The sequence below is a fragment of the Telopea speciosissima genome, chromosome 1 (assembly GCF_018873765.1).
Source record: "Telopea speciosissima isolate NSW1024214 ecotype Mountain lineage chromosome 1, Tspe_v1, whole genome shotgun sequence".
Lineage (NCBI taxonomy): Eukaryota > Viridiplantae > Streptophyta > Magnoliopsida > Proteales > Proteaceae > Telopea > Telopea speciosissima.
Window position 1 is genome coordinate 68,169,781 of NC_057916.1, and position 21,967 is coordinate 68,191,747.

A 21,967-nucleotide genomic window follows, 5' to 3' on the forward strand; every position below is an offset into this window, starting at 1 on the left:
TTGCCTGGATCTTATCAGGTAAACCATTGGGTGAGCCGAATGGGCTGATCCTTGGATGGTGGAGTTGAGTCATAACTAATTTGCTTCAAGTGGAAGAGTTTCAGATCCCAAACAAACTGGTAGTCTATTGTCTTTTCGTCTAAATATAATAAGACAAAAATAATGATGAATTTATATATCTTTTTCTCCCTATTTTTCTTGCATAATGTTCGGAGCATAAGTTGACTTATACATTAACCTCAAAATAAAACAAGCTAGCGGCCACCAAGGCGATAACCTCTTCCACTGAACGCGACACCAGCAGAAGGATTGGGTTGCACTGGACTGTTGATTTGGGTTCCTTCACCCCAAAACACAACCAGTTTATGACTGCAAACATGTTAAGGATAGCAACATTCATAATAATAGACTTTCTATGTTCTAATTACCTTCAAAATAAGCTAAAAACAGGTATTAGAGTATATATATATATATATTTTGGGGGGGGGGGGGTTGTTTCAACAAAATATAATTGTTCCACCAAATATAAGTACTCCAAATTTGATAATGTGATTTCATGGTTTCACAAAAGCAATGTAAACTATAGCAAGGATACACCCAGAGAGGAGTCTTTAGAATGTCCCTTCCACCAGCAAGAGGATGTAGCACTGTCAAGAAGTAATAGAGATGGCCTACAACCATTCCGAGGATATCGGGCATCAAACGGTTTCCGAAGATCAAATCCAATGCAAGCATTGCCCAGGGAAGGTAGAAACCCTACAAGCCAGTAGATTAGTTGCTGCAATTTATGCTATCATGTTAAACACTTTAGACTTAGAAGAGGGAGATCAAAATGGAAAGGATACAATAATACAGTAAGGAACCCTTAATTCTGAAGCATTTCAATGTGTAAATTAAGCAGAATAGAATGAAGTCTGACACTAATCTAATTGGATCATCATGGTGAAGCCAAGTCCTGTCTTCACAACTAAGTACTCACCTGTCATGTTCATGGCAAGGGCAATGAGAGATGTCCTCTCACCCTTTATTAGATAATAGAGTTTTGGTTTGCTCTGTATTTTCTCAGGCACTTGCCAATTGTAAATATAACATTGAAAGCTACGGGAAGCTAACCAACTATATTTAGGTTACCATCTTCTAGATTGACAAACTAGACTAAAAGGGTTCATCTTGTGGTTCTCTGTACTTGCTCCTCAACAAACATTGTATCAAACAGATTGTTAAGATTGCTTATTTTGTGTGAAAATGGTAGGGGACTACATACCTTCAATGTCACAACACCATAGATGTTGATTCGTGCGTTTGGGTGCTCTCGGCTCCAAACATAGACAATCATAAAGACCAAAGAAATTCCCATGAAGGAAGACCGCAGAAGTGGAACAGCAGCAAGCACCTGCAATATGGGCTAGTCTTTGTTACTCTAGTCATTGCCCTATCAGTGAAAGCAACAGTAATAACCTACTACTGTAAAGAAATTCAAATGATTACAGATGAAAATCATCAATAAAAGAGATGATTATAATCATAAAACATGCCCAAATTTCATCTCCATAGCAGCTATACTGTTTATAAACCACTAAATTCAGACTTCTTCTAAGAGAATAAATTGTTTGGATTTACCAAGAGAGATAGAGCCCCAAAGATCATCATCCATAGGAAGTCTGCTGTCCTTTTGTCGAACGGTCCCTTCTCCAATAAAACACCATATCTTGCACTGTGTAGTTCAAGACTCAAAAGTATCAGATACACAATTCAGTCTTTAAAAAAGGTAAAAAGACATCAAATCCCAGAGAACAGGCATCATCATCTCAGATATATTCCCTTGAAGTTGAAGTTGAAATTGAAATTGTATATGCAAGAGGAGTCATAAGATCTTTCTTACAGCATCAAAAGACGCATTGCGAATGGGAGTGAAAATGAACCAAGGAAGAAGAAATTTGTAATAAGCCTCCATATCTGTTCATCAAACCAAGTGAGAGCAAATTATGATCAAACATGGTCAATAAAGTTCAAAATTATATTGTAATCCAGTTAATTAAATTCTGTCATGGTCTAATTATGTGACCAGAGGAAGAGATATGCCATTAAAATTATTATTAGCTTCTTTATATTGAAACTTTAGGTTTTAAACTAAATTCATAAAAGTGGATCAGCAGCCTGTGTTGCCAGCATACTGTACCTGTAGACGTTTGAAGACACTCTCATAAGATAATGCGAGGTTCCAAGGATCGATAAGTTGGAGATAGTAAGCACTAGTGGTCATCAGACAGAGTACCCCATAAGTCTTGATCACTGGTGGTAGAGATCTGTAGTATCTGAGAAATTATGACAAAAAAACAAGTAAAAAAACACTATATGTGAATATCACCTCTTTTGCCTTACAAAACCTGTATCAAAAAAATTGGAAAATCCAATAGGGCAGGTGACATTCAAGCCACCATGTAAAAGCAAATAACTAGTATTTGCTAGACCTACAACTTGAAAACCCAGAATGGAGAATATCAAATGGATGAACAAATATGATCAGAGCTAATTTACACAGGGATGAAGCAAACAAGCTTGAACTATGGTTGTTTCTGGGTAACCCTGTTTCCAAAGAGATCAGTAACTCAGAAGGTGAAAAGCATTTGTTTTTTTTTGGAATTTTGATTCCAAAACAAAAGTTTATAGGGGTTTCCTTGGTGTAATTTTTTTGTTTTATTTTGATTTTCTTTCCTCCCCTCCCTCCTTCCTAATTGGTCAATTGTGTATTCTGTTCACCAAGGAGGAAGAGAAGGGAAAAATGCTTAAGAACCCAGAAGCAAAAACTCATCCCACACATTGAAATCACAGAAATTCTAGGAAATAAGAATCTGTTCATGGAACATTCAACTAATGACTGCATCAATAACTATCAGAAAGTAAGGAAAGAAACTCATCAAATTAGCCCAAAAACCAAAACTAGAAGATTAAACACTAGAGAGTAGAGAGAAGGGGAGAGTACTTACTCCCCTGGTGTAGACATTGCAGTCAGCTAGTGGAGATGGTTATGGTGATGGTAATTGGTATTGGAGGAGTGGAAGAATAGAGTTAATCAATCACTAATATTTGTAATGGTAATTTGAAATATTGTGATTGGTTGGAATATTAATCATGGAAATCCATAAACCCACTAAGGAGGAAGACTTTGACTTCTGGGTCATTGAGAGACTTCGAGGAATCTTCTTCCTGTTCTAATTCTTACAATTCAAACAAGTCATTAAATAAGAAGAAGAAGACATTTCTTTCTCAATTCCTTCTTGTTCATCACAAATTAAAAGCTCTTTTTTTTTTTTCTTCTGCATTTGATTTTCCTTCTCACTTGTCTACTTCTCTGGTCTCCACACCAAAATCACAAGTCAATGACCCAACAACGTGGATGGTCTCAACCATAGTTGGTAAGTTCGGAACGGCAATTGAACGGGTATAGATACATATGGCAATTAAACAGACTGGATGATAATAGTATTTTCTAATATCCGACATAATAAAAAACATATGGCAATGATACAATACGTGTTTAATATGGTTTTCTCTAAATAAAAAACATGGTTATAAATTTACTTACAATGTATGTATCATTGGGATTTCAAGTCAAAGCTCAAAATAAGGCTTTAAAGAAATTTATTTGATTTTTTTTTTTTGGTAAACAAGTTTATCTCATAGCTGAAACTAATTTTATGATAAATAATACATCATTGAAAAAATATTTCTACATGATCAAACATGGGAGAGGACCCCAAATGAATCTAAGTAGTTAGATTATTTAATTCATTTTTTTTAATTAATTCAAGTAGCTAGAATAATGTTTTCTTTTCTTTTTATTTTTTATGCAAGATTTTCAACCTTCTTTTTTTCTCTATATCTTTCTCTCTAACCCAACCTAAGCCGCCGCCCTTTCCATTCCATTTATTATTTGTTATTTTTTTTTTTAATTTTTCTTTGCAACTCTCTCTCTCTCTCTCTCTATTAACATAACCCTCTTTGAAGATCAATTCCCCAATTCTGAAAATCATGGGCGATCTCCATTCTTGAATTTCGCATCAGATGGAGTGAATCCAGAATTTCAAAAAAAATCACATTTTTTACCGTATCTGAAGTTTAATACACAAATATATGTCTTTTTCATTCAAATGTTTTGATACGCGAATAATACGGGTATTTACTAATTATGATTCTGAACAATTCCATAATCCGGTTCAAACATATATGGATGGAATCTTTGGCAAATAGACGGTTGGGAGCTGGATGGTCCGACCATGTTCTGACTGCGTGGTCCAATGGTCCGTGAAAGGATCGGTTGTTGCTGAATCTTAAAGAATCTTGATCACCACCTACTCGCGTCTCGACTCTGGAGTAGGGTGCAACCGGTCGGGTTGGTCGGTCTCGGTCGGGCCTAGACGGGCCTCACCAATTTTATAGGCTGCACCGTGTCCGACCGTTTAGGTGTTCGGGCTTGCATTGGGCGGACATGGTACTTGTTTAATTTCGGTCGGTCGGTCGGTGTTCGGTCTTTAATCGGGACAGCCTTATTCAAGGTAAACGGTCTTAAACGGGCCTCGGTCGGGCTAATGCCCTATTTAACTCTAAACGGGCACTAAACGGTGTGAAAAGTAATATCAGTCCCATTTCCCATGTCCACAAACTATAACGTCCCATGTCCCATGTCCCATGTCCTATTTAAAAAAATAAGAAAAAAAGAAAAAAGAAGTGCAATTTTGCCGTGTGGTGTGTGAGACTCAAAGACTGAAATTTTGATTTTGTGAGATTGAATAGAAAAAAAAAAAAAAAAAGAGGTGGAATTTGGAAGGTTAGTTAGGGTTAATGGTTTTTTTTGGTAAATAATTAGGGTTAATGGTTAGTCATTTAGGAAGGTTAGGTTACGGGTTGTTACTTGTTAGGGAGTTGGAAGTTGGAACGTGTATACGTTTGGGAATTTTCTCCGGGGTTGGGGGTAGAATAGGTAATAATAATCGGGCTTAGGGGTCGGGTTTAAACGGGGCAAAGGGGGTCGGGCTCGGTCGGGCCTTTAAACGGGCGGGTCGGTCGGGCACCGCAGCGGTGTTACTTCCGGCGGAGCGACCGTTTATAAACTGTCGGGCTGAAGCCCGACACGTTTATTAATGGTCGGGCGGTTCGGTCTTTAAACGGCCGGGTGGGATCGGGTCCGCGGTGCGGGCCTGGCGTTGACACCCCTACTGCGGAGTCTCGAAGTCTTAAAAAAAATCACCTAAAAAAATGAACTCTAAAATAAAATAGGAAGGTTCCTCTATTGACCCTTTTAACGTCTGCTACGCGTTTGACCCCCAACTGCTCCTGCAGACTTCCAAGCGTATAATGAGAGGCAGCCAGACAGGGTCTTTGAGGAAAATTGTCCTCTCAGGTTTCCTGCTCGGTACAAATCCGAGTGCCTCTAATAAAGGGGGGGTGGACCCCACCCGAGTAGTGTATTCGGGTAATGGATAAGGTGGTCATTTCCATCCCCCAATGAGAGGAATTGTAAGAACTATACCTGGCAGGGAATCTACGAGGATAAAGATCCAGGTGTTTGAAGGATGGGGTTGCCTAAGAAAATTATCCTCTCAGGTTCCATATCCGGTACAGTTCGTACAGTCCTCTGATAGGGGGGCAGAACTAACCACCTTATCCCCTACCTGAACACATTGCTCGGGTGGAGTCCATCCCCTCTTATTAGAGACACTAGGGAACTGTACCGGGCAGGGAACCTGAGAGGATAAAGGTCCAGGTTGCCTAAGAGGACTAGGGGTGCCAAAATTGGGACCAAACAAGGTAATTCGATCCAAATCGAACCAAAAAATTGCTTGGATCGAATTGAGGCCTTATCGGGCCAGATTCAGATTGGGTTATTGTGCCTCGAAACCGAACTGCCTTGGAACCCGAAAGAGCCTGACACCGAAACCAAAACTGACTCAAAGCCCAGACCAAAATCGAAACCAAACTGACTATCTTGATAAGAAACCGATAACAGTCCGAAACCCATTTAAAAGGCAATTTGTTTCCATAATTTGTATCAAATATATATGTTAAATTAAACCCAAACCGGATCGAACCAAAACCGAAACCAACCCAATAACAAACCGATTCAAGAAACCTGTACAAACCCGAAAAAAAAAAAACTAGAACTAAAATGAAACCGAACTTTCCTAAGGGCTCATTTGGTATGATTTCTATTTCAATTTCAGATTGATTTCATGAAAATAGTTAACAAATAGATTTTTGGTAAAAAATCGAGATTGTTTTGGTTGCATCAATCTGAAAATTTGCAAGAATAAGAAATCCATTTGGTAGTTCAATTTCTGAGAATAGATTCTCTATATTTGTATTAGGAGAATAAGGGTGGTGTTCTAATTTTTTATATGAAATTATTTGTTTACCCATCATATTAACCATGTGCTCATTAAAGAGCAAGATAGAAATCAAATGAAATAGAAATTCTAAAATAGGTCTCAACCTACTTCAAAATTTCTATTTCACTGAAATAAGGTGAAAAAAAATCAAACCAAACAATTTCTGAAATAGAAATCACCCCATGAAATAGAAATAGAAATAGAAATAGAAATCATACAAAATAAGACCTAAGTAGTTTGGTTTCTAATTCACCATTCCCAAATTGAAAACGACTCAATTAGATCCGAAACCGGTCCGAACTAATTGATTGACACCCCTAATGAGGATAGTGGGGGGGGGGTAAGAACGACACTGTAGAGAGGGATCCGGCTCCTCTCCTATGACCTGCCCCACCTCCCTCCCTCCTACCAGACAAACAGGGGTGGACCCCACCAAGGTAGGGCGTAGAGCAGTCATTTCACCCCTATTTGTGTCTGGTAGGAGGGTTGTAGGAGGGCAAGTCGTTGGAGAGGATTGGAATGCCTAGAGAGAGAGAGAGAGAGAGAGAGAGAGAGAGAGAGAGAAGGTAGGAAAGGGTTGCATAGATAGGAGAAGGGTGTTCCTTGTTTCTCGTTTGTCATGGACATGGCTAGGACCTTGAACCCTTGTTCTGGGGGTAGGGAGGTGGTGTAAAATTTAACAATAATATTATGAGAGAGACTTATCTTTTACTAAATGGCCACTAATAGAAATTACTGCAGCATAGTGATGCTTCATGAACTGTCTTGTGCATGTCTACTTCAACCATAAATTTGAAGATGTTAGGAGAAGACAGTGGGACTGAGTCATGCCACTAGTCACTCTCCTTAAGACTATAGACACCATCTATGGTATAGTCTAGGTAATGTGAATCAGCCTCCAAGATGAAACAGCCCCTTCCAATAATTGTTACACTCACTTATTGGGCCACGTTGGGATACACTCGGATTGTGCTCAATCAATCAGGATAGGAGTATACACTACAAGAAAACTCATTTTTGGTGACGGTTTTCTAAGCCGTTGCAATCACCGTTGGCAGAAATGGCGCAGCCAAAATTAGGCGATGGAATAAGGGGTTCCGTTGGGAAAAATATATTTGGCGACGGTTAAAATAATACCGTTGCCTAATTTTGGTTTTTAGGAAGATAATATTATGGCAACGGAACAAAGTTTACCGTTGCAGAAAAGCTATATTTTTAGCAACAGAATTAACCGTTGTAAATATTAAAAACTCCGTCGCTAAGAGCAATAAAGTTAGTCTTTTTGGCAACGGTTTAAAAATAACCGTCGCCAAAACTGAAATAACAAAAAAAAAAAAAAAATAAAATCAGTATATTTCCTGTAATTACATCAGTATACTGGTCCATACATAGCCTTCAAGAATTCCAAAGAAACCACAAATTCGAGTATTGACAAGGAACTCTCAAAGTGAGGCCTTAACAAGGTAGTATACATATGACTAAAATAAATAAAGAAAGACAACAGCATAGCATACGTCAACTACAACAAGAATTTCCAGCTAGAGCGATCAAAGCAGAAGTGCTTCCTACATAAACAGTAATTATTCCCGAAGCTACTTTAGACCTTGACTGACTATGTAATTTTACAAATTGAAAGAAAATTCAGATATTCCATAAAACATAGCCTTCAAGAATTCTAAAGAAAGTGTATTTGATTCCAGATGTTCTCAGTATTTGTTATGAGCAGTAGGTTGAAAATGGATGACTGGTAAGTTGAATAACAAGGCACATAGGCAGCCTGTGTCCAAGAAAAAAAAACTGTTCACAATCATAACAATAGGCAGGTGTTTTGAGCTGATGAGGAGCTCGTGGTGTCCCTGGAGATGTCCTTTGAGGCACTTATGAAGATGAACTTCTACATCCATTGCCCAGGAAATTTTCATAACCATTAAGAGGAACAAAAGAATCCAGAATTCAATGAGATCCAGCTACAATAAATCAGCAGCAAAGCAACAACATTAAGGCTATGTTTGGATGCCAAGAAATGAAAAGAACACAGTATATCATCATATTTCCTACCTCTTGACTACTACAAGAAGAATAAGAATAAGAATCCAAGCAACTTAGGAAAGGACAGTAGAAGAGAAAATGCTGGAATTACCTTCCTTTCGGCATCTGCATATTTTACCACTCGTTCTGGAAACAGAGTAAAAGAGAGAAGTGAAAGCTTATTCCCTAGTAGCTCCCTGACCCACAAAACCTGCAAATAGTACAGAGGAGTTACAAGCCAAGGATAACAAACCCAGGAGTCCAGTGCAATGAACATGAAAAAAATAGCATTCCGAAGGAAGGACAATCACCCCTCATCAATACGAGGATGACAAGAACTTAACAACAATATCCCTTCAAAGAAACTCCATTAAAAATTAAAACTACCTCCACTCCCATCAAATCACAAACCAAAGAACAGAAGAGGAAAACAAAAAAAAAAAGTATACGAATTCGTATATGGATAAAAATCAGTTCGCATTCTATCTCCACCATCTTCACTTTTATTTTGTGAATAGATGGAAAAAATCTTTACCCTTTTTGGCCCATTGAGGACTTCTGTTGCACTCCAAAATCATTATTGACCTACAAGACCTCTGGCCCTCTACAGAGAAAGGTACAGACAAGCAATATTTTTTATGAGAGAGTGTAGCAAAGCAGAGCAAACCCCCCCTTTGCTGCCCTACACCTGAGCACACACCCCCCCCTTGCTGTCCAATACCTGAGCACACACACCCCCTTTGCTGCGCTACAGCTGAGCACACCCCCCCTTGCTGCCCAATACCTGAGCACACACACACCCCCTTGCTGCCCTACACCTAAGCACACACCCCCCTTGCTGTCCAATACCTGAGCACACAACCCCCCCTTGTTGCCCTACAACTGAGCACACACCCCCCTTGCTGCCCAATACCTGAGCACACACCCCCTCTTGCTGCCCAATACCTCAGCACACACCCCCCCTTGCTGCCCTACACCTGAGGACACACCCCTCTTGCTGCCCAATACCTAAGCACGCACCCCCCTTGCTGTCCTACAACTGAGCACACACCCCCCCTTCCTGCCCTATACCTGAGCACACATTCCCCACCCCTTGCTGCCCTTGAGATTTTATGGCTTTGATTTCTATCAAAAGAAATATGGTTATTTAAGCTAGAGCAGTCCAATAAACAGCCTATAAGTAAGAACTTTGGGGATTTAAGACATTTATGGAAGTAAGAAATGCACATCATCTGCAGGACTTTTGAACATTGTTTTCTTTATGTTCTTTCACCAAAAACAAATTTTTACTTCCCCTCCCTCCTCTTTTAGATACTAGTTTACACTCAACACATTTAAATGGACAAAGTTCACTCCCACCTTATTGAAGGAAACCTTTTTCTTGAAGAGAATGAACTCGGCCAAGACAATGGTTGGAGTGACCAAAATCTTAGCCATCTGGTAGAAACCAACACTGCATGTAGACACAGCAGTAGGAAAGAAATAATTAAGGAACAGAAAAAGAAAAAAATCAGTAGAGGAAACAGAAGAGTATATGTTTCTTCAGTATCTTACCTATTATGCTTTAGGTTGATATTGTTGGCAAGGCCAGTAGAGAAAGACATGACAGTACCCACAAAAAAGAGAGAAGAGTATATGTTTCTTTTTGAATGTAGGCCCTTAGTCTTGTTGGAATACCAAACTAGTTAATATCCAAACAACCTAGACTTAGACTACCTACCCTTGGCTTAACGCCAAACTCGTTCCGTTATCAAGGAGTAACCCTAGTCCATTGTTATCTCAACCCAATGATGGAATGCCGTATTTTTTGAAGAAAGAAAGACAATGTTTTGAAATAAATCAGTCAAGTTCGTGTGTGGACCCAAGCGAAAGTAATGGGCTTTGCTTATAAGCCCCAAGGGTTGGTGTTCGAACCCTTGACTCAAAACGATGTGTGGAGGATATGACCTCCGGGCTAATGGACTGACATTGTACCCATCCACAAACTCGATTTACAGACCTAAGGGCCACTTTAATGTAAGCCAAATGACCTATTGTTGAAAATCAAGAAATGATTCAACTTTAAGATCCATGGCTAAGAAAGAAAAAGGAAAGAAAAAGGAAAATCTTTTGTTTTTATTGAAAAATACATTTTGAAGGAGAAAGAAGCCATTAAAGAATTTTGACTGAAAATAGATCTGCCCAAATCTAGACTAGATTGACCACCCCACAAATGAAGAGGAAATCGGTAAAACGACACAAATAAAAAAAAAAAAGAAAGATATTTTGCTTTAAACCCGATAATCAATGGTTAAACCATATGAATGCAACAAGGTACAACAATGGGGTTGTTGTGACATGAATCACTAATGGTTCAAGATAAAAAAACCATTAGTATATATTGAGAACAACAATATTTGACATAAATTTTGAAGAATAACATAGTCTATTAACCAACCTGAACCACTTGCACTAGTACTGCCATGTACTTCGGTATCGCTCATTGTTTAAACCTGTTTTACAATAAACAATCACTGTCAGAACATGTTGGAAGCTCTTGGGCATGGTAGCTCAATAAGAAAAAAAGAGCCAAGAAAATGGGGGTGATCTACTACCAAATATTGATTACTACATGTTGAAGTATAAGAAAGTGGCTTTAACAAGTACAAAAAATAGGTGAAATTCTATGGCACTACTATGACATGTTCCCTTGGAATGAATGGTTCCTCCAATATGTGTATTTCTGATAAGTGCAGCGTTTGTCGTATTATAAGACATGGGTTCTCCATAAAGAAAGAGATCAAGGGAGGAATTGGTGTTTTCACAACTTCAACAAGTGGAAGAGTCTTTGAATCTATTGAACTCTATGAAGAAACCCCATTTGTGAGGAAGGCTTTAATAGTCTGTAGAGTGATTGCAGGAAGGGTACATAAGCCTTTGGAGAGCATCCAAGGACTAGCAGGGCAAACAGGGTTTGATTCATTGGTTGGAAAAGTTGGTCTTTATTCAAATATTGAGGAGCTATACTTACTCAGCCCTAGAGCTCTTCTTCCTTGCTTTGTGGTAATCTGCAAGCCCTGAAAGGGAGAAAAAAGAAAAAAATGTTTACAAGTTATAGTTTTGAATTTTTTTTTTTTTTTTTTTTTGTAGTACTATAAAATTCCACTTTTCTTCATTACCACCCTATCACCCTCTAGCATTTTTGGAACCTCAACAAATAATCATGGTCCATGTTGTCAAGTCATCATCCAAGTTTGTTCAATTGCAAAAAACTCCTTTCCCTTAAAGGTTGTCTTTTGTCACATATAAATGTTTTGGAGAACTGTTATGACTCTTTAAGAGTCCTTATAAAGTAGATCATTGTCAAGGAAAAGGGCACAAACTTGTCACCATATATTGGTGTTCAATCACTTCCAAAATTTCACCTACTTTTGACTTCCATGCTCAGTATTACTGTAGAAGAAGGAGAAAGAGCAGAAGAGTTAATTAAAATAATGGGACAAGTGCATTGGTTGTGTGACTTGTGTCCTCTTGTGAAAGCTATAGTATGAAAATGGTACAAAAATAGCTGTAGCCTTTGTGATGACTGTTCAAACATTGCTGTAGGTTATGTGGACCATTGTTTTCTTCTTTGAAAATTTAAGAGGGCAAGGTGCAGTGACTCAGTGAGAGAGAGGGGGGAATACAAGTTGAACTAGATGGGTCCTTCGGAAATAAAATCATACACAAGAGATTAGTATGGAGGTGTCAACCTTCAACAACAAGGGTGTGGGCGATGGAGCATGCCAACCCATGAAATGGATTTGACTTGCAAAATCAATTAACTTGGACCACGCTCCCAGTCTAATATAGCTTCTTGGATCTTGTAACTGTGTTACAAGTTAAATAACCTAGAAACTCTGTGAAGAAGAGTGGAGGACAGAATTGCTTTTATTTCCTTTCTAAAGTCTCTAACCCCATCTATGATTTATTTACCAGCTCCCAAACCCACCCCCTATTCACTCACCTTTACTTCCTAATCACAAGCACATATAATGCAAACCTCTTTTTCATAAACCATCTAGTCAGGATGCAATATTGCAATTGAATTCTATAGTTAATTAGAGCAATCAAGTCCATAGTGTTTAAATAGAGTTTACAAACTCAAACTTTAGAGCTATTATCAATATCTGTGTGAACTCACTAACCAAACAAAGGCACTGGTAAAGAGAGGAAGCCAAGTAATTAATAATTTTTTGCTTTTCACTACTATCATGGGGAAGAGAGAAGAGACAAAAGAGAAGGGAAGGGTGTTGTGGGGAATTTCAAGCTCAAAACCACTCTGAGGGGTGGGTCATAGTCATGCCTTGCAGTTCCTACAGATTTTATTAGGGTCCCATTTCCAAGTCAAGCTGAGCCCCAATTACATAAAGAGCTTTTCTACTCCTCTTCCCATTCCCCAAAAATTGGCACAGCTGTATGCAATCCCCCACCCCCATCCTTCTCTTTCAAAACCTAACAGAGTACATACAATGGTACCCAAAATATCCCTCTATATAAGACTGAAAATGGAATCCAGCTTCATTTCAAATTTAAACAAAAACTTACAAAATCAAAACAAAACAGTATAATTTATTTCGCTAGACCAGCTAAAAAAACCCCATATAGCAGACCAAAGTTCTTCCCCTAAACACTGAAAGGCATATTATATTACCCAACTACAACAATTTAGCACAGACAAGAAAATGACAACTCTTGAAAACAATATAATGATTAGTCACTTTTAATAACTTTGAAAACTCTCTTTTACCCCAACTTAATGAACTTTTGGGAATAAGACAATGGGATTTTGAAAGAAGTTTGATATCTTAAACACACCTATAGAAGTTCCATTCAAATAATCACTTCATGAAAAGATAGTAGCAAGTGCAATGGAATACTTTATTCCCCTTCTCATTCATCAAAACCTAGGGATGGCTTGATAAGCAATTTAATGGAGAGGGCTTCTCCTACATATTAACAGCTACAGTTTCATAGGCTTGCTTCAATTCTGTAGTAGGTTTCCTATCAATCCTCCCCCCCCCCCCCACACACACATACACATATTGCAATAGAAGAGATTTAGGGGTTGCCCAACACAAAGACATTGAAGAAACAAAAATGTGTATTCAAATTCAAGTATGTGAAAATGGATATACAATATTCTTAAGTAATTTACTCTGTTCCGCATATTATTTCCATCCGTGTATGAAATATCTAATATATTCTGCATAAATTTCTTCTTATGTAGATGAAAATTTTAGTATTCTTCATATTATAAGTTCTTTGTTCTTTAGCAGTCCCAAATCCCAATTCCTCCCTTAATGCGCACAGACCTTCAACCATGCACCCTAGTTTCTCTAATTACAAACAAATCTTTTTACGACTTCCTACCAAATTCAAAACATAAGTCTGATTCTCTACCTAACTTAGAATCCCAGCTCAAAACTTGATTTCAGTTCTCTATCCTCTTCCCTATTCCATTCTTTGTCCAACAACTGAGCATTGCTCCTTTTTAACTTTCAATTTATCTTCAATTCTTGTAGTTTGGCATCCAAAATACCCAATGTCATACAATTTCCTCACCAATACAGCAGCTCCTCTTCACTCCCAATCAATTCCTTTACCTCTTCTTTTCTTTTTCCTTTCCAAGTGTAGAATTGGTTCTGATGTGTTGAGTAATTAACACATATTCTTACCTCAATTAATCTATATATACTATCATAATACCATACTTCTTAATCACTTCAACTTAGTCTAACACCTTATTGGATTTTAATAACCTAAAGGAGATATATAGTGCCTCAGTCCCCATCTCATATACAAATATTAAAAATCAAATTAACAAGATATATGGTGCCTCAGAGCATCTCAGATTTATCATTATAAAACAGGAAAAAAATATATAAAGTGAAAGCATCCTTATTATCCCACGCCATTCACAGAGCAATGCAACAACAGAGTCATAGCTTGTAAAGATAGAAAAATCCCAAACGATGCTTGTCCGGAATTAAAGATTCAGACTGTGTGTGTGTGTGTGTGTGTGTGAGAGAGAGAGAGAGAGAGAGAGAGAGAGAGACAGATACCTAGCAAAAATCTCAATCAATACAAAAACCCAGTGGAAGAAACTAGATAAACCCTGAAATCAAAAACTTGTAGTCAGCCTTAGCGAGAGAGAGAAATATTGTGCGAGAGAGAACCAAACCTACCTCTGATTTTCTCAAGTCTAAAACACCTCTCCTAATCTGGAATCATCGTCTGCTCCTAATTTTTTCAAATCTCTGTTGTTTACGCACAAGGGTGGGAGAGGGGTTGTAGAGAAAAGGGACTCGACTGTCCACCTTCCACAGACGTTGCGTCGTGCGTGTAGAGGGGCTGTAGAGAAAAGGGGTTCGACTGTCCGTACGCTGCATTGTGTGCGTAGCTCAGAGGGTGGAGGCGAGCTGTAGAGGAGGGGTTAGGTTTGGGGTTGAACAAAATAGGTTTCCAAGAGCTAGGAGAGCGAGAGAAGAATGCCTGGATTGAGATATTGTGAGAGAGATTTTGAGAGAAAATGGGTTTCGTGCGGGAATGGGGAAGACAAAGCGGGAAAGGGAAATGGCGCCAAAAACAAAAATTGCTCCTACGGTTAATAATATCTAGTTACCCTAAATAACCATCCACGCCAATTTGTGTTTTAGTGTTGCTATAAAACAATATTTGGCTACGGTAATACTTTTACCGTTGCCATAGAAACACTCGTGTATATTTACACTTCATATTTAGCGACGATTTGCATTATGTCGTTGCTACAAATCGTATTTTCCGCTACGATTATTTTATAAGCGTTGTATTAAATATTTTAGGCCGACAGATTATATATTACCGTTGCTATAAATTAAATAAGGCGACAAATGATATACTACCGTTGCTATAAATAGTGGGACAATTTGATATTCTCTCCTAGAAACGCTCGTGTATATTTGCATTTTATATTTGGCGACGTTTTGTAGTATGTTGTGGCAACAAATCGTATTTTCCGCAACATTTTATAGCCGTCGTATTAAATATTTTTTTACGACGCAAATATATTTTCTGTCGCCTTAAATGAAATTTGGCGACTCTATATTGGTGCACGTTGCTATAAATCATATTGGGCGACGGATTATATATTACCGTTGCTATAAATTAAATAAGACGACAAATTATATATTACCGTGGCTATAAATTACATAAGGCGACGAATGGTATATTACCATTGCTATAAATATATATTCGGCTACGGTAAAATTTTTAACCGTAGCCAAAAAGGCTTTTTCTTGTAGTGATAAGAACACTTTCTCAGAACAACAAAAACTGGAGGCAGAAAGAGAGTAGGAGTTTGAGAGAGTATGTGAGAACATAAGCAAGGTTTGAATGCTTAGAATTACATCTTTCATATGTCACATTTCACGCATTATGTTGCACCCCCCATAACATCTTTTTTTATTCCATGTTTTAACCCTTTGCATGCATGCACCTTGATTAGGTTTTTCTCCGTCATTTCTTTAAAATTTTGTCAGGCTATTTATACTTCATCTTTTAGGTCATTTTATCTTTGTCATGTCTTGACCACTCATGGTTCTTACTCACATGTCATGATCCTCATATATTATCCCTCTATTTTCTGTCTCTGTCGTTATGTACCTTTACTTTCATGTATACTAACTCTTACCATGTAGCCAAAACTTCAGGTATGTCCCACAACCTTCCCTTGTATATTATTCTTTCTTTACTTCTCTTTGCATTTTATATTCTCACCCCAAAAGCATGTAATAACCCTATATCCTACCAAGTAATAGAAAGACCGGCAGGTCCGGGCGAACTGGGGTGCCTAATACCTTCCCCGTATCGTAACTTGATCCGTACCCAGACTGACGGATCATTTGTCCTGAAAAGAGCATTGCATGAGAATCATTACATTTACAATCTTGGATCCTAAACCCTCCTCTAGGTGGCGACTCGTACATACAATTCACCTCTCTCTTCTTCTTTCCAAAAGAAAAGAGAGGTGAAGGATACGTGGCAATCCCTCGCCATGTCATTTTCCCTCACACCGCCCCCTCAGGAGAAAACAATGCTAGAGGTTATTCACTACTGGTGAATCCTACAACATCTCCACCTCCTTTTGAACAGGTGGCACCTGTAGGCACTTTTGGTGACTCAATTGTACCTAGTGTGATTTCTACCCATCTCATAGACCATCTACACTTCTTGGTGGAACTCCAAGTATTGATTTAACTAGTTTCCTCCTCTACAATGGATATTAGTAAGTGACCTCTCGGGGGAAATTCCCCTTTTGTGGCACAACCTTCGACCTTACACAATCTTATTCAGGTGCATAGTAACACTTTGTTAGTATCAAGGTTTTAAAACTCGGGTTTCGACTAGGTTTCGTCTAGCCAGAAAACGAGTTCGTCTCGATTTCGATCGTATCTCGGCTGAAACTTGGGATTTTCTCCAGGCTAACTCGAACCTTGGTTTTGGAGGCCCAGAAGTTGTTTTTTTTTTTTTGCCTTGATTCTTGTTGTGCTGCTTATTTTTTACATTTTAAACTCAATCCATGTATTACTTTCACATAGAGAACACTAAAAATATTACTTGTGGTTTTAATTCAAGTTTGATACTGTATATTGTACTTGGACATGGTATCAAATAAGGTTTGACCGAAACATAACTCCTTCAACATAAATGAGATTTAAGCACTCTTGGATTTGTTAGAGAGCTTTATTTTGATAGCTTTTCAATAAGTCTAAGATTGCTTAAATCTGATTTATATTGAAGGAGTTATGTACCGGTCAAACTTAATTTGGTGTGTGGAAATGCTGTCATAATCGCTTTGAATGAAAATATTTTTTTGGACATCAAAACAAATGAATATTTTACTGCACCTTTGGTTTTTAGTAATGGTTTACCGTATTAAGATTTATGGAATTTTTAGAATTGAGAAAAACCCTAGCATTTGAAAGTTGAAAATTGCACCTACCGTAAAAAATCCAGGTTTTGTTCTTAAACTGAGGACCAGACTTTTTTTCCTTTTGGAATTTGATTTTGTAACTATTTTTATTGGATTCAAATAGGGAGTATTTGTTTATTTATGAATAATATCTTAGGTAAATGAAATAATAACTAAGTGTTTATCCTGGTTTCTGGTAGTTTCTGGCATAAATACCTATTTGTCCTAGTTTCGAGCCAAGTTTCCCTTAGTTTTGATTGGCATATGTGTCGAAACCATCAAAATATGGTCAAAACCAGTCGAAACTGATCGAAACCATCGAAATCCGATCGAATCCAGGGATTTTATAAAATCCCCCTTCAACTCGTCTCGAAAACCTGGGAAACCGAGTTAACTTGGTGGTTTCGGTCGAGTTTTTATTCCATGGTTAGTATTATATGAGACTGTTATAGGCACTTTAATATCCAACTACCGTAGCAATCCTTTTGCTGGCTTTAATTTCCCCATCCCTATAAGTATTGACTCTTTGTGGAGCTTGTATTAGGCACCTTTCTTGAATGCTCAAGATAGCTTTGCTCTGGCCCCTGCTACAAAGATTGTATTGTTAACTACATCTCCTGCTCCTAGTGAGAATATAGGGTCTTCCTTAGTGGTTATTGAGGAGTTAGAGTCAGAGCATCCCTCTCCAGCTTGCAACATAGCCACTAAAAGGGAAGGATCTCCGGTATCAAGCCCTATATTAAAAAATTCCAGAGATTGCACACCTCCTCACGCTTCAATCCTGGTTTTCACCCACCCGCTCTTCTAACTTGGCATCCCCCAAAGCCAAGAACTAATGAAAGCGCAAGCACGACATCGACATTTACTATACTGATACACCAGTGACTGAACCAGATTCAGAAAGGGTGTGGACGGTTTCCCTTTATCAGCTCCCCCCATTTCACATAAGTCTTTTGTGCTAGAATTGTCAAAGGAGTGGTCGACCCTTGACAATTCGTTATGAGTAACCTTTGCTCTTTGATTCAAAGCATCTAGAAACCACGAGCCATTTTCGACCAATTAGCCTTTACTCATTGTTTAATAAAATAATTGCCAATTAATGCCTTGTTAACAGGATGAAGCCTTTACTTAACTGTATTCTCATCCTTATCAGAGTGCATTTTTCCGTAATAGGTCCATATCAAACAACATCTATGTGGCCTATGAAATCTTACATACAATGAAATATAAAGAAAAGGGCAAAAAGGGTGTATGGAAATTTAACTTCACTTTAGCAAGGCCTATGACAAGATCGAGAGGGGTTTTCTTAGAAGTATCCTTGTTAGATTTGGTTTTTCATACACTTGGGTTCAGTGGATTATGCAATAATTCATAACCACTGTCGAGTTTGTTATGATCATAGATAGATGGATAATTTGTGTTGGGTTAATCTGTTTGGGGTAGATAGGTAATTAGCATGTTAGGGTTAAATGGGTAATTAATTGTAGATAGGGCTTTATGAAATGTAGGGGATGTTTGTAAAAGGAGCATCTAGAATTAATCAAACTCTGTTCTTCTGCTTCTTCTTCTTCTTCTTCTTCTTCTTCCTCTGTCTCTGACTCCCCCCTTCTTCTATTCCAGTCGTACATGCATCATTGGTCCAACCTGCTCTCGGCTCTTCTAGCATGGCGAGAGGGTACCCGTTTGTGCCAACTTGACGAGTCTGTCAAAGCTTTGCAGGAGCGATCTACCGCTCACGGTGCCATTCTCCAGGAATTGCGTGCGACAATCGTTGGCCAGCAGCTATGCTATGCCGATATCTCGCGCGCTCGCCGCTATCACCGGCCAGTTCGACCAGGTCTTACGCCTTGCCTCGGCGTCGCCGGATCTGCGCTCGGCATCAAACTCACTCCAGGATCATCCACCACCCCGATCTTACCATTGCTCCGCCAATTCGAGGCCCGCACCGTGCATCTCGAGTTTCCTCGCTTCGCCGGCACCGATCCGATTGGTTGGATATTCAAAGCCGAAAGGTTTTTGATTTTCATTGCACTCCCGACGATCTGCGTTTCTTTGTATCTTACTGTTCACATGGATGGACCGGCTCGCCAATGGTTCCAAGCAGTACATCGTTCCACACCGTTCACCACCTGGTCCACCTTCACCGAAGCTCTCACAACTAGTTTCCATCATTCTCCTCCTTCTCCAACCTCCGCTTCATCCACTTCTCTGCCCCGCTTGATGATCGACCTCAACCACGACTCCCACCGAAACCCTCGTCACTCTTTGCAAATCTGAATATGAAGATCAACGGATTACTCGCCAAGTTGTGGCAAATACCCTCTGCTTTTTTACGATTTCGAATTAATTTTCGCAAGCCACAACAATATTTTGCTGTAGGCGTGACATCGAATGGAGAACGAACCGGCCCACAAGCCACCAGGTTCGGCATTGGTTTAGATGACCACCACCGTGAGATTTTCATCAACCGCCACCGACTTGGATCGATTAGTGTTTGATCGAGGAAAGACGGAATGTGTGACGTCGAAGACAATGGTGACTGTTTGCTCTACTCCAACCCTCGCATCGTCTTCATCTCCTGTTCAAATCTCTTTTTCAAGCTTCCTGAATTTATTCACCCATAGGCGAGGATTGCGTTCGATCAAATCCCTACAGCGAGTCTTGTATGTTTTGGTTGCCGCTCACGGATATACACTTTGGTTCTCCACTCCAGAACCTTCTCGGTATGGAGGAAAAGAGCAACGTCGTCCAAATCGGAAAGCGAGTACACACGATGCTCGACCAAAGACCCTCGGCCAAATTGAAAGCGCATTGGCCGTGGTACGCCGCTTGGCTCATGGCTGAACACACTTCGCCACTTTCGGCGTACACCTCTCTGCCAAGCAATCTCTTGAAGGCGTGATGCTCATCGTCCTCACTGTTGTGCTACCACCGACCATTTTGGAGTATGCCGAGAGTGAAAACTCGCACCAGCCATTCAATTGTACCGTCAAATGCGATTTCCTCCACTAGACTCGACACCCACCCCTACTCTTTTCTTCTCAAGGCCTACGCAAAGTTGCTTACCCTCGAGAAGGTGAGAAGATACACTACACCGCCATAAGAAATGGGTATGGGTTTGAGGCATTGGTCTTTGTTAGAACACTTTAGTTCACATGTATCTGCCTGTGGGTTTTATGAGCGCACGCACAAGTTGTTTGAGTTAATGCCTGAAGGAACCCTCGTGACAGGGAACTCTATGATTAATGGGTTTACTCTTAATGGGAGGCCCAATGAGGCTCGACACTTTTCGGGGATATGGGCTTGGAGGGTGTTGCACCGATGGTTTCACCATGGCTAGTTTGCTCACCGCTTGTGCTAAGCTTGGAGATTTGGCTTTGGGTAGGAGGGCTCATTTGTACATTCGAAGGTTGGTTTAAATAGTAACTTGCATACCGGGAATGCCCTTGTAGACCTTTATGCAAAATGTGGGAGCGTTAAAAAGGCACATACAGTACTTTTTGAGATGGAGAGAAGGAATGTTATATCTTGGACTTATTTGATTTTTGGCTTGGCCGTTAATGGGTTTGATAAGGAAGCAATTGAGCTCCTTGTGCAGTTGGATAGGGAGGCATTGGTTCCCACTGAGATTACCTTCGTTGGGGTCTGGTATGCTGGCAGTCATTATGGAATGGTGGATCAAGGATTTGAGTACTTCAAGAGGATGAGGGAAGTATATAGGATCATGCCTAAGATAGAACATTATGGTTGCATTGTTGATTTGTTTGGAAGGGATGGGTTGGTACAAGAAGCACATGATTTCATTCAAATATGCCACTGGAACCCAATGCTGTTGATTGGAAGACTCTACTTGGAGCTTGTGCTTGTCATGTTCTCAAATTCCCTTCTAGCAATTGGGTTATTATTGACGCAACAATGAAGATCGGCAAGGGCAATCATCTCTCCCGTGAGGGTGCTATCACTTAGCTGCCAATTAGAGTACGTTTAGTGTTTGATCCGGGGATCCATTTACAAACTTTTGCAGCAGAACCTTGAGGAGTTTCAGCTCTAGTTGTCCATGGATATCCGTTTCTCAATAGAACCTTGAGGACAAGGTTCATCTCAAGGGGTTGGCAATGTTATGATCATAGATAGATGGATAATTTGTGTTGGGTTAATCTGTTTGGGGTAGATAGGTAATTAGCATGTTAGGGGTAAATGGGTAATTAATTGTAGATAGGGCTTTATAAAATGTAGGGGATGTTTGTAAAAGGAGCATCTAGAATTAATCAAACTCTTTCTCGCTTCTTCTTCTTCTTCTTCTTCTTCTTCCTCTGTCTCGACTCCCCCTTCTTCTATTCCGGTCATACATGCATCACTACCTTAAAGTTAATGGCTCCATTATTGGCATATTTCGCCCTAAGAGAGTGTTGTTTCCCCCTTAATCCATACTTTTTTTTTATCATGTGAAAAGAACTTCTGACGCATCATTTCATTCGGAATGAATCCCTAAGTAGTCTCCCTGGCCTAAGTGCAAACAGATTTGGACCAAAGATTTCCCATCTATTTTTTGCTGATGATTGTTTAATATTTTCCAAGGCAG

At 39.3% G+C, this 21,967-nt stretch overlaps 2 protein-coding genes and 1 long non-coding RNA gene across 3 annotated transcripts; 1 reads left to right on the top strand and 2 right to left on the bottom strand.

The window, feature by feature from the left end:
- Positions 1-218: 218 nt before the first annotated feature.
- On the bottom strand, positions 219-3,046 carry LOC122642167 (derlin-1.1-like). Its single transcript, XM_043835596.1, has 7 exons — positions 2,988-3,046; positions 2,180-2,315; positions 1,883-1,956; positions 1,621-1,714; positions 1,265-1,393; positions 596-756; positions 219-369 (listed from the first exon to the last, which is right to left on the bottom strand). The coding sequence occupies exons 1-7, from the start codon at positions 3,002-3,004 to the stop codon at positions 255-257; spliced, it is 726 nt and encodes a 241-aa protein (XP_043691531.1). The 5' UTR covers positions 3,005-3,046; the 3' UTR covers positions 219-254.
- A 5,222-nt stretch (positions 3,047-8,268) lies between these two features.
- On the bottom strand, positions 8,269-9,035 carry LOC122658352. Its single transcript, XR_006332428.1, has 3 exons — positions 8,907-9,035; positions 8,527-8,625; positions 8,269-8,280 (listed from the first exon to the last, which is right to left on the bottom strand). It is a non-coding gene; the product is annotated as an uncharacterized LOC122658352 (long non-coding RNA).
- Positions 9,036-11,090: 2,055 nt separating this feature from the next.
- Positions 11,091-21,304, top strand: LOC122653550 (pentatricopeptide repeat-containing protein At3g09040, mitochondrial-like). Its single transcript, XM_043847413.1, has 3 exons — positions 11,091-11,456; positions 17,930-18,109; positions 20,771-21,304. The coding sequence occupies exons 1-3, from the start codon at positions 11,091-11,093 to the stop codon at positions 21,302-21,304; spliced, it is 1,080 nt and encodes a 359-aa protein (XP_043703348.1).
- The last annotated feature ends 663 nt before the right edge of the window (positions 21,305-21,967 follow it).

Coding starts and splice junctions, on each gene's coding strand:
- LOC122642167 (XM_043835596.1), bottom strand. Junction 1,715..1,882: donor GCAATGCGTCTTTTGATGCT/GTAAGAAAGATC, acceptor TGAACTACACAG/TGCAAGATATGGTGTTTTAT. Junction 757..1,264: donor ATGGTGTTGTGACATTGAAG/GTATGTAGTCCC, acceptor ACTGGCTTGTAG/GGTTTCTACCTTCCCTGGGC.
- LOC122653550 (XM_043847413.1), top strand. CDS start 11,091: ATGACATGTTCCCTTGGAATGAATGGTTCCTCCAATATGTGTATTTCT. Junction 11,457..17,929: donor CTCTTCTTCCTTGCTTTGTG/GTAATCTGCAAG, acceptor AGCTTGTATTAG/GCACCTTTCTTGAATGCTCA. Junction 18,110..20,770: donor CTAAAAGGGAAGGATCTCCG/GTATCAAGCCCT, acceptor GGCTTTGGGTAG/GAGGGCTCATTTGTACATTC.